Genomic DNA, 13,106 nt, shown 5'->3' with positions numbered 1-13,106 from the left:
TTCCACAAAGATTTTAAATTGTGTACTAAAGAATTAAGATTTTTCAGTTTCTCTTTTATTATTATACTAAATAAAGGCCAATTTTGAGACAGTTTGTCTTTTTTAAACTCAGTTTGGTATCATTCTACGAGAAAACTAGACTATTACAGTATTTTTCCCCCTAATATTTTAAAGGCAGAATTTGTATTTCTTTAGCTTCCCTTCTTTTAATTGACATATATTTAAAATGTGAAATGTCTTACTTTTTCATTATAAAAACTCACCTTTACCTTTTATGTGTATTTTATGTCAACTGAATATGGAATTATGTGGACTTTTGTTTGCACTCATTCATTATTGTTGACAAAGCTCCTAATACAACAATAGTTTATTTTATAATGAATGAGGGCAAACAAAAGTCCACATAATTCCATATTCAGTTGACATAAAATACACATAAAAGGTAAAGGTGAGTTTTAATAATGAAAAAGTAAGTGATTTTACATTTTAAATACACGTGAATTAAAAGAAGGGAAGCTAAAGAAATACAAATTCTGCCTTTAAAATATTAGGGAAAAAACATACTGTAATAGTCTAGTTTTCTCGTAGAATGATACAAAAATGAGTTTAAGAAAAGACAAACTATCTCAAAATTGGCTTTTATTTAGTATAATAATAAAAGAGAAACTGAAAATCTTAAGTCTTTAGTACACAATTTTCATGAGGGTTAAATTTCGACATTTTCGAGACCGTTCTCCCTTTTTGGACTGTGAGTGTTTACAATTTGTTTTATATCGAATCAAAGCAGATAGGTCTTATAACGACTATGGGAGAGGAAAGGACTAGAAGTGGGAAGGAAGCTGCCGTAGCCTTAATTAAGCATTTTCCTGGTGTGAAAGTGGGAAACCACAGAAAACAATCTTCAGGGATGCCAACGGTGGGGTTCAAACCACCATCTCCCGAATTCAAACTGATAACTACGTGACTCAAACTCCGCAGCCACTTGCTCAGTTGGACTGTGAGTTACAGCACCCCCGCTCATTTTTAAATCCCTTGGACACTTAAGCTATGCTCCGCAAAATACCCAAATTTTTATAGGGAGCAGCTTCTTCGTTAAACATACGTTTGGAAGGAAGCCCTAATAATTTTCCCCTTTAGATCCCGTTCAAACACACACACGGCACAAATCCACGTTCTACTTTTCATCACGCCTACATCTTTGGACCCGCGGCTTTCTTAACTCCTCCTTTTTTCGAGAAACTGAGGTATTTGATGAGACTTTTGGAGGGATCTTTCCTGATTTACATCCTGCTGTTATTACACACAACAACCGGACACCTCATAAAAGGTATGTTAATTGCAATCCGCGAACTTTTATATCGATTTTATGTCGACTGTATGCGGATTTTTGTGGACTTATGTTTTTACTCATTCATCGTTGCTAAAAAAGCGCCTAAAAAGAATAGTTTATGTTTTCCATAAAGTATTGCTCATTCAAAAACAACTAAAACTGCATTTTCATGAGGGTTAAATTTCGACATCAAATCAAGTCGAACTTGGAATAACACTGGAATAAGAAAGCAGCTATTCACCACAGGGCTAGTGACTAACTCGTAGAAAGCACCATGAAACTATAAAAACAAAACTCACTTGCACATATTAAATAAACTCGCACGTTACTCCACAGTCTCTTACCGGCAGGTCTCTCCGTGATGTCATAACCCGAGAGTAGCCGAAGCCTGCCGAAAGTAGAAACCACCTGTTGTGGGTCGATTTTTAAAGCATGTATTGAGAGTGGGGAAATTTTGCACCGACAAGGCTGGTTTATGAACTAGCTGAAGAATCCTTCTATGTACAAGATCTGAGGTTACAACTATCACTGCCATCCATAAGAAGCTATGCTATACCGAGCATATAGAAGGAAGAATAGCCAAGAGGAGAGGAATCGATTTAGATTTCTACACCACAGAGAGTAGGGGCGACTTTGTAGAGAAAACATTACATTTTTATTCCATTTTAGCCGGCTGAAACTAGGAATTATTTAAAAAATTGTACAAATTTTAAATTATTAACAAAATTATTATCGAAAATACGCACAAACAGTCGTTCGTCCCGGCTAACCGATTTGTATAGCACCACAGCAAGTAGCGGAGACTTTGAAAATGCTATGAGGAAAGGTAACAGGCGTATATTTTTTTGCCAAGGTCGTGGACACTGAGGTATGATTCACCTGCTTGCCGCGTGCATTCGTCAGTCTCTTTAATATTGTCTGTTAGTTTCTTAGAGTGTAGTCAAATAATAAATTATTTTTAATTTTATAATCACGCCGTACTTCTATTTAATTGTAATATGTGTGTAATACTGTTTCTTTGGTGAACTTATAGTATTGAATCAAAATCTCAAAAAACTATTATTGCTCACTGTTGCTACATTGGTTATACGCTTTTGTGTTAGTTTACTGTTAATCGCTAAGCTGTTCGCATCATCGAAGTAGCGAGTAACAAGTGTCTAGCAGATTTAAAGAAGAGTCTGTTAGCAGAAGATAAAAGTCCGTCATGGAAAAACCTATTTCTAGGTATATTTGCAAAGAGTGTGGAAAAGCATTTTCCCGAAGCTATCACAAGAGACGTCATGAGATATCATGTAGGACAATTTTTCAATGCAAACATTGTAGAAGAGAGTTCAAGAACACATACAACGCTCAACGTCATGAAGCCGCATGTAATGTAGCTTCATCGAGAAGAAAATACAAAGATCTCAACTGTAGTCAAGCGAACACTGATTTATTTTTAAAAAGTACACCTCTGCGAGAGATTTTTAATTCTCCCTTGTTGTCTAGGCCTGCTACAAGTTCTGTTACTAAGCACAAACTTCAAGATAAAGAGAGGCAAGATCATGATTATAATAGTAAGGATAATGATGTTGATCAAAACAGTAGTAAAGGGAAAGTAGAATAAGAAAAAGAAGATCTCAATGTTTCATTGCCATTAAAGCTTGATGATTTTCATTTTCTAAGCCTACTACACGTTCTGTCGCAGTGCAAACATATCAAGAAGAGATGCAAGATGAAGAAGAAAACTTCAACGTTTCATTGCTATCGAAACAAGTTAAGTTTGTACCTAGAAAAGCTACTGCTGAAGCACGTATTACATCAAAACAAGTCTCTACACATCAACTGTCTGCATATAGGCTCAAAGCTCACAACAAGCCTCTGTTACCCTATGTAGACATAAGATACTGTAAAGACCCCAACGTACTCGTAAAACGTTTGCAACTGCTAAGAGCCTATCATGATGCCGGTTACACAGAGTACAAAGCAGATATTTTTGAAATAGAGCAAGAATTACGTCGTGTAGGTATTATTAAGTAATAGCTCTCTCTCTCTCGACAGTACAGCAGCTTAAACACCTTCCTACAATCCCAGCGCTTACCCTCACCTAAGTCACCGTTCTGTAGTATATAGTCGATCGAGTAGCTATATTCGTATAGACTATTTTTAACATTCTCCCTTCCTTAGGGTGCTAACTCCGCCTCTAGATGTAGAGCCGATCTCAAGCCCAGATAAAGAGAGGAAAGGCACCATAGCCCATTAGGCCTTTAGCCCATTAGCCCTTTAGCCCATCAGCCCTTCAGCCTATTAGCCTATTAGCCCTTTAGCCCTACAAGGAATGTGCGGTAATCTGATCTTCTTAGAACAAAGGTATCCCTGACATGTTCTAAACACATGTTGTGTCGAGTACAGTGTTCGATTCTAGTCTTGTTATTACTTATTTAGTGATCTGAACACATCAAACAATGTTCTAAACGCATGTTGAAGTTAACGACATCGAGTACAGTGTTCGATTCTAGTTTTGTTATGTTTCATTCACTTCTTTTGTAATCTGCAAATCTAATCATGCACAACTACGATGTCATCGCTACAGCACATGCACATTCTTGCTTTCACGATGCATACTTCTTGCATTCTTTTGCCTCCTTACTCTTGAGAAAACGATCAAGTCTAAACATGCACAACAACGTCATCACTGCAGCACGTGCTCACTCTAGCCTTCGCGATACATGTTATCAGAGAAGAAGGTCATAACAGCAGCCACCATCTTGTGTAGTAACCTCTAAGTGCTAATTAGCGTTGGGAAGGGCATCTTGTCGTAAACTAAGGATAGTCTCATTCAAGATGGTAGATGAGAGGTTAGGTTCGCGAATGCACTAAAGTTTTGCTGTATAGCTAACAGAATTTTTTAAATCACCCGCCACCACATTTCAAAGGTATGAGGTTTAGTGCTGTAAAGATAGCAGCACGGTGCTCTGTTGGTTAAAGATGGCGGATGACAGCTGTCAAAAAAGCACGTAGAATTTTTTAAATTACCCTCCACCACATGTATATGGATGAGGTTTAGTGCCGTAAAGATAGCTACACGATGCGTTGTTGTTTAAAGATGCGGCTGACAGCTATCAAAACCACGTAGAATTTTTCAAATTGCCGCCACCAGATTTCAAAGGTAGTAGCTAATGATGGTAGCACGGTTCTCTGTTAATTAAAGATGGCACCTGTCAAAAAACACGTAGACATTGCCGCCACCACATTTCAAAAGTAGTAGCTACAGATGGCAGCACGATGCTTTGTTGATTAAAGATGGCCGCTGTCAAAAAGAACGTAGCTTTGAAGAGCACGTAGAATTTCAAATTGCCCTCCACCGCATGCATAACAGCAGCCGCATTCTTGCGCAGTAACCTCTACGCTAGCTTTCTTCATAAGAGCCGCCGCCATCTTGTGCTAGCACCCCTAGGCCGTCTCATAAGGAGCTGTGTATAGCCGCCATCTTGTCGCTGCCATCTTGCGCAAGCACCTCTAGGGAGTCTCATAAAGGCGTCTCATAAGAACCTATGTATAGCCACCATCTTCTAACCGCCATCTTGCTCAAGCATCCCTAGGGCGTCTCAAAAGAGCCAATGTATAGCAGCTATCTTGCGGCCACCCTCATGCGCAAGCACTCTTAAGCCGCCTCATAAGAAGCCATGTATAGCCGCCATCTTGTAGAATTAGCCGCCATCTTGCGCAAGCATCCCTAGGGCGTCTCATAAAAGCCTAGGTATAGCAGCCATCTTGCGCAAGCACCCTTAAGGAGTCTCATAAGAGCCTATGTATAGCAGCCATCTTGTGCAAGCCCCCTTAAGCCGTTTCATAAGGAGCTATGTATAGTCGCCATCTTGCGCAGCATCCCTAGGGAGTCTCATAAGAGCAGCCGCCATCTTGTGCAAGCGCCCTTAAACCGTCTGATAAGAGCAGCCGCCATCGTGAGCAAGCACCCGGGCAGCCATCTTGCGCAAGCATCCGTAGGGAGTCTCATAAGAGCCTATGTATAGCAGCCATCTTGCGACTGCCATCTTGCGCAAGCACCCTTAAGGCGTCTCATAAGGAGCCATGTATAGCCACCATCTTGTGTAATTGGCATCGGGAAGGGCATCCGGTCGTAAAACTGAGGTTAGGCCCTTCCATTATGTTAGGCTTGCTGTCTTGTGCGTCAAAAGTTAGGTTAAGCCCCTCTAAGATGGCGGATGTGATGTTAAGTTCACTCTCTTAGGCGCCAGGAAGGGCATCCGGCCGTAAAACTGAGGTTAGGCCCTTCCATGAGGTTAGGCTAGCTCTCTTTCGCATAAAAAATTAGGTTAAGCCCCTCCAAGATAGCGGATGTGAGGTTAGTTCCGCGCTCTTAGGCGTCAGAAAGGGCATCCGGCTGTAAAACTGAGGTTAGGCCCTTCCATGAGGTTAGGCTAGCTTTCTTACGCATAAAATGTTAGGTTAAGCCCCTCCAAGATGGCGCATGTGAGGTTAGGCTCGCGCTCTTGGCCCGAGAGCGTGAGGAGGAGGAGGAGGAGGAGGATGCCTCTACGGAGGGCCTGTGGTGGTGGTGGCGCCCGAATCCCGCACTTATACTACTATTGTAAAACCTACAGTGGCGGCTCGTGGATATCAGCAGTGGGGGGCGCACCTTAGTTTCATAATTCCACAAATATCTCAAGTTCTTCAAAACATGTTATCAAGATACACAATTCGAACACTATACGGTGCAATGCATACGCAATTGTTTTGATTATTATTATTATTATTATTATTATTATTATTATTATTATTATTATTATTATTATTATTATTATTATTATTATATGCCTTTACTGGCAGGACCTAGTGTTTACAGTGCACTTTGTCTTCTGGTATGGGCTAGAGCAATTTTGTTACTTTCATTGATCTGTCTCTGTCTTATCCTTGGCTTTGACAATATGAAAGTGACTGAGGTATGAGCGATGCTAGTAATTCCATTCCTTCTGCAGCCAGTCCCTGCTATGAATGGTGTGAAAATGTTGCTCATAGGGTCGGTTGGTGCGTGCATTTCAGTGGGCTTCGCAGACTGATATGTAACAGCAACTTCTGGCTCAGTGAGGAAAGCAACGGGAAACTACCTCACTCCTCATTTCCCTAGTATGCCTCTTCAGTAATGCCTAGGCCATCTATGACAGCTGATGGCAGAGCTGTTGAGGATCCAACCAGCCTTAGGGCTGAAGACTGAACATAATAATAATAATAATAATAATAATAATAATAATAATAATAATAATAATAATAATAATAATAATAATAATAATATTTGCCTGTTCTTGTCCACCATCGAGTTATGTTTACGAATAGTTTCATTGTAGTGATCACTTACACAAGACACGACATTGACTTCACCAAGCATTTCAAAGTCCATGGTACTATTGATATCACCCCTGTGGTGATCCATTTATCTCCTTTCCTAGAACGGGAGAATAGCGGGCAAGGAAAGCAGTAAAAGGTTTCTGAGATATCACTTCCACATATCCGCGAGTTCTTGTTATATACGTCAGGAGAACTAATTTGTCTTTGGAAAGCCCTATTTTCATTTTTCTTTGTCTCCGGTTTTTTCAACAAGAAGTCTGGTGTCGGCCTAAAACACTCCTTCAGTTCGACTTTCTTCTCGGTAGAAAGAGAAGAAAACGTTAGTTCTTTAATATGTTCGACGGTAATCATACTGTACGAAGTGCATACATAACACTACGCCTACATATAAATCACAACCTTTCTCCTAATTTCACCTTGTCACAGTCACATCACGGTCATTCACTAACTCAAAGTTAAACATCGCGCTCTCCAGTGAGTATGGCCAACATGAGTCAAGTGCGAGGAGCCAGTAGTTACAGTCGTTACTCGTTTCGTTAGTTAATAATCCTAAAAATTACAAGACTATTTTAAATGTATACCGGCACATTTAACTCAGGTAAGTGCCTCAGTAAAATAGTTCCTAGTTTTAGGAGAGAAATGGCATAAACTGACCCCTGTTAAATAGAAATCAGATCACCAATGTTTCGGGTAGGTTGGCTGCAACGATGGGCCGCGGCAGAAACGCGCCGGAATCTCCGTAGAACAGCACATCTCTACTGCGCCTCTGATTGGCTCCCTCAAGGCCAGTCAAGCGAGACTCGGGAGTATTTGGTCCGCTGTGAGAGAGCGCCCTCCTGCGTAGGGCCAGCAGCGCATCGCGCCGCAGCACAGTACAACTCGCGCCCTTGATAATAATCTTATAGTAAAATATTTCCCTTGTTAACATTTAAGATTAAAATTCCCGAATTTAATGGAACCCCGTGGGGGGCGCGCGCCTTAGCGCCTCCCAAACGAGCCGCCACTGAAAACCTAGTTTATAAACTAATGCCCAACACGTTCCACTGATGTGTAATGAGGGTTGCATATGTAGTAAACCACATCTTCCGCGTCTCAAGTTTGAATAATGCACGCCTCCAGTATCCAAGCAGGTGTACATCCTATCTACAGTTATTCACAAATTATGCAGGGTTATTCAGCTAAGATTTCTACCTCAAATGAGCCGTGAACAGTTTAAGATATTGACATTCGGTTATAACTAGGGTATTAATGGTATTAAGGGGTTCACAGTTGAACATGCAGTACTTTTCCAGGCTTTTGACAAAATGTATTGGCTCACACGTTTTCATATGAGAACGATATACTATCAAGTTTACAGTCGTACTTACTGGTACGCCGCACAGCTTGCACTACAGGAGGATCGGTCTCGATAGTCTCGAGCGAGAGCGTTGCCCATCACTAGTGTAGAGTATCTTAAACGGATGTTGGATATATCTTTTTGTGATGCGTTTCAATCGCTTTGTAAACAGAATGGAATATATTTCTTTACTTCCAATTCTGGTGCCAAAAGTAAAGCTTATACATGCTTGGTAAGACCGATTCTCGAATATGGATCTGCGTGCTGGTACCGTGCATGGTGGGTTTAATCAATTCCCTGGAAAAATTTCAAAGAAGAGCGATGCGTTTCGTAACCGTGAATAGGAGAAATACCATTAATTTGGAAAGTCTAGAATCTAGAAGAACTAGAGCTCGCCTGTGTGGTCTTTATAAGAGCTATACGGAAAGGGCTGTCTGGAGTAGTATTAAGAAGAGGTTGAAACCTACCTCATACTTATCGAGAAATGATCATAAGCATAAAATTAGGGCCAGAAACCAGCACACGGGCGTGGGAAAGTTTTCCTTCATAAACAGGTTCATAAGAGATTGGAATAAATTACCTGCAGCAGTCTTTGATAGATTCCCTTCCGGTATCAAGTCATTTAAGAAGGCCATTAGTGCTAGTGTTAAGTGAAAAGTAAAAGTTGTAAATTACGGACACTGAATTTGTGATTTTCTGCTTGGCTTAGATTGTGAAACTAGTAGTTTTTCTTGTGGTATTCTCTTTCCAGGGAATTGCTTGTTGTACTCATGTTGTTGTTGGGTAATTACCAATATTTTAAACTTTATTATCACTTGTTATGTTAAGTTAGTAATTAGTTCAACCTGTAGTATTGTAAGCTGTAGTGTTAAGCACTGGGAAATACTTAAGTTTTGTGTGAATTTGTATATGATGATGATGATGAATTTAGAACTCTAAACTAGTAGTATGTAATATTTTACTTCCAGGGATTGGCTTGTTGTACTGTTGTTGTTGTTCTTATAGGGTAATTATATTTTTAACTTTATTATTATCACTGTAGTGTTAAGCTAGTAGTAAGCTCAAACTATAGTATTGTAAGCCGTAGTGTTAAGCACTGCAACTACTTAAGTTGTGTGTGAATTTGTATATGATGATGCTGGATTTAGAATATTAAAATAGTAGTAGTATTTCTTATAATATTTTCTTTTCATGGAATTGCTTGTTTTACTCTTGTTGTTTGTTTATTTGTTTGATGTTGGGTAATCATATTAACCTTACTTTAGTATTACACTACTGTAAGTGAGCATTGCCACCGGGATATTTCCCATTTGGGATGTATTTGTTAATAATAATAATTTGTTCGCAACCCGCTTTGCAGTCAGCCAGCATGCAGAGTGACGGCTTCTTTGAGTGGAAAGTTAGTTGTTACAGATGTGTACAATGATAACATACAAGATGTTGTTACTTCCAGTTGAGCTGTCATGCGGGGACGTGTCAGCAGAGCGAGTTACGTACTTCCTGTCTCCAGACTACCCGGCCCAGTCAATGGGGACGCTGGCCTGCGACTACGATGTCAGCATACAAAATGACGTGTGCGCTGTTAGGTACGTATTATCTCATACAGCCTTTTGATGACTTGTTAACTTCAGCATCCATCTCGTATGATGTTCTAATGAAAAAAAAATGAAATTATATAAACAATAATATAATATACTCACTCTGGATTCGGCCTACCCAACTCTTTTATTTCCACTTTTTTCCCCACCAGAGTTCTAATAGAAAAAGGTCTCTTTAACAGGCTTTGCACTGTTTACCATGTTGTAAGAAGCAAAATGTATGAAAAGTTTAAACACAAATCTTACCTTACAACAACGCAGTCTCCTACTGAAAAGCGACGGGCAACTCGGCTCAAGTGGAAAATTGCAGCCATGGCAACACAGTTTCCTGGCGCATGCGTATGGTATTTCTACACGCAGTTTGACACCACTCGCAGTGTTTACTGCAATTTTGACGAAATCAGTGTCACTAAAAATACTGTCAAAATGAAGAACAATATTTCACCGAAAACTTTTCATGTGTTAGTGCGACGTTAAACAATTAGACAGAAAAAACGAAACGAAACAAAATATCAATGACGCCTACACTGGCGGCAATCATCCATGTATTGCAAGAAACAAGCAGAAAGTTTGGTCCACCGAGCAAAGTAGTTTTGGCTAAGAGTAGGCACGGCACTACGTTCGGGAGGCGATGGGCTGGTCCCACCGTCGGCTGTTCTCAGAATGGTTTTCCATTTTCCTCACTAAGGGGAATGCCGGAACAGTTCCTTTTATAGTCAACGGCCACTACCCTCTTACCTTCTCTGCATCTCAATCACCTGCAACACATCTCCTGGTCTTCGAGAGGACGTCACCCTCTACGAGGCTCGCCATACACCATGACGGCACAGAATGAAACCATGTTAGTAGTAGTAGCAGTAAACGCCGGCCCCGTGGTGTAGGGGTAGCGTGCCTGCCTCTCGCCCGGAGGCCCCAGTTCGATTTCCCGGGCAGGTCACGGATTTTTCTCTCGACCTGAGGGCTGGTTCGAGGTCCACTCAGGCTACGTGATTAGAACTGAGGAACTATCTGGCGGTGAGATGGCGGCCCCGGTCTCGAAAGCCCAGAATAACGGCCGAGAGGATGCGTCGTGCTGACAACACGACCCCTCGTAATCTGCAGGCCTTCGGGCTGAGCAGCGGTCGCAGGGCAGGCCAAGGCCCTTTCAAGGGAGTTAAGTGCCGTGGGGTTTGGTTTGGTTTTAGTAGCAGTAAACGTTTGCGCAACTACTTGTAGATCTCGTAAACTAACAAAGGAACATCTAAAAGCATGGATCAGTGATATATTCTTACCACCTATCGGCGAAATAAGTTATTAGTAGATTCTTGGACAACTTACAATGACTTCATAACGAATGCACTTTCTACTAATGGCTCAGAGTTGGAAATACTAACGATTTCTAAACAAACTTCCTCAACCATTCGGTCTGTATGAAATCAGAATCTGGAAAAGTTTCGTTCAAAACTTTTCTGATTGTGTCCTTCATCGTGCGTTTATCAACGCAACAACATAATCAAACTGTAATTCCTCGTCCATAACCAAGTTTTCTTACCTAGATTGTAAACATGTTTAAGTATGCATGGTTTAAATATGGCTACATTGAATAAAGATCTTCGTGAAGATTTTCACTTCTTAAATCTGCGGTTGTGCCTTTGCTGGCGGGACCTAGTGTTTGCAGTGCACTGTGTCTTCTGGTATGGGCTAGAGCAATTTTGTTACTTTCATTGGTCTGTCTCAGCTTTATTCTTGGCTTTGATAAAATGAAAGTGACTGAGGTATGAGTGATGCTAGTAATGCCATTCCTTCTGCAGCCAGTCCCTGCTATGGATGGTGTGAAAATATTGCTCATAGGGTCAGTTGATGCATGCATTTCAGTGGGCTTGGCAGACTGATATGTAATAGCAACTTCTGGCTCGGTGAGTAAAGCAACGGGAAACTACCTCACTCCTCATTTCCCTAGTACGCCTCTTCAGTGATGCCTAGGCCACCTATGACAGCTGATGGCGGAGCTGTTAAGGATCCAACCAGCCTTCGGGCTGAGGACTAAACAAACAAGTCTGCTGTTAGTGTCAAAAATATTTGCCTATCTCTCACTTTTATATTCATTATTGCCAATATCATGTAGCATCATTAGCTAATTAAATCTCTTTCTCATTTTTCTTGCTACTGACTAGTTAACAACAAAAGTTCTATGTCTGTACTATTGAATATTGATGATTGCCGACTAAATGGGTATCGTTGTTCATCATCTGAAAGTATTTTTATTGTTACTAGTTTCATGAATATCGGTGAGTGCACTATGCGTAGTGTCTCTTATGATCTGTAATAGCAGTCATCTTGATTAGTTACTTACGAAATTCACCAAACGTTATTAAAACCAGTAGTATCTCGATGCAAATAGCAACAACGTAGATTTCTAGACTACCGCACCTGACTGCACTAGCGAAAGTCATAAATCATCCACCACTCCCGCTCTTTGGATATACGCATGCTGAAAAGAGACTCAAATCCAGAAAGAGCTTCTTAGCCACTTCACAGCTTTTAGAAGAATCAGTAGGGGCAGTCCGAGTCGCCGTGTGGAAAGAGATAACTTGCAAGCTGTTAGATAGGATGTAACCAAAACAAAACCTACCTTCTGGTCACGCGGAGAACTGTGTGTGACCTTCCAGATCCACTAATCTGCATTTAGGGCTGTCGCCCAGCTGGCAGATTCCCTATCAGTTGTTAATCTAGTCCAACGAAACTTTCAGCCAGTTCCAACGCACTAAATCGCAATGTTACTTACTTTAATTTCATCTTACACACTGGCTGAAAAAAATATCCAAACACCGCGAAATAAGGAATGTAGAATAAAGAAGTGTTGGCTATATATTTGTCGAGGTAACATATTTTATTGATTAAAGGTACAAGACTACAGGTTGATATCCGCACGAGAAAAGCCATCGCAAATGTGTGATGCTGGTCCATTAATAACTGGTGTAATCGCCTGAATGTTGAATGCAGGCATGAAAATGTGCATGCATTGTGTCGTACAGGTGCCGGATGTCAGCTTGTGGGATGGAGTTCCATGCCTGTTGCACTTGGTCTGGCAATACAGGGACGGTTAATGCCGGTTGTGGATGACGCTGGAGTTGGCGTCCAATGATGTCCCATACGTGCACGATTGGGGACACATTGGGGGATCGAGCAGGCCAAGGCAACATGTCGACACTCTGTAGAGTACGTTGGGTTAAAACAGTGGCGTGGGGGCGTGCATTATCATGTTGGAAAATACCCCTCGGGAATGCTGTTCATGAACAGCAACACAACAGGTCGAATCACCAGACGGACGTACACATCTGCAGTCAGGGTGCGTGGGATAACCACGAAAGTGCTCCTGCTATCATAGGAAATTGATCCCAGACCAGAACTCTCAGTGTACAGTAGATCCAGATTGTCGACGCCGCAGACAGGCGGAATGCAGGCGCTCACCTGGCCTCCTTCTAACACACGGCCATCACTGGCACCAAGACAGAAC

General features: G+C 41.2%; 1 protein-coding gene across 1 annotated transcript in view; it reads left to right on the top strand.

Moving 5' to 3' along the window:
• Positions 1 to 13,106, top strand: part of LOC136857129 (uncharacterized) — a 139,121-nt gene that overhangs the window by 38,131 nt on the left and 87,884 nt on the right. Inside the window, exon 4 of the mRNA XM_067135539.2 lies at positions 9,466 to 9,598. Coding sequence (XP_066991640.1) covers positions 9,466 to 9,598 — 133 coding nt within the window. The remainder of the gene's footprint in view (positions 1 to 9,465; positions 9,599 to 13,106) is intronic.

Source organism: Anabrus simplex, chromosome 1 (genome assembly GCF_040414725.1).
Source record: "Anabrus simplex isolate iqAnaSimp1 chromosome 1, ASM4041472v1, whole genome shotgun sequence".
In the NCBI taxonomy this organism is placed as follows: domain Eukaryota; kingdom Metazoa; phylum Arthropoda; class Insecta; order Orthoptera; family Tettigoniidae; genus Anabrus; species Anabrus simplex.
This window is presented reverse-complemented; position numbering and strand designations above follow the sequence as displayed.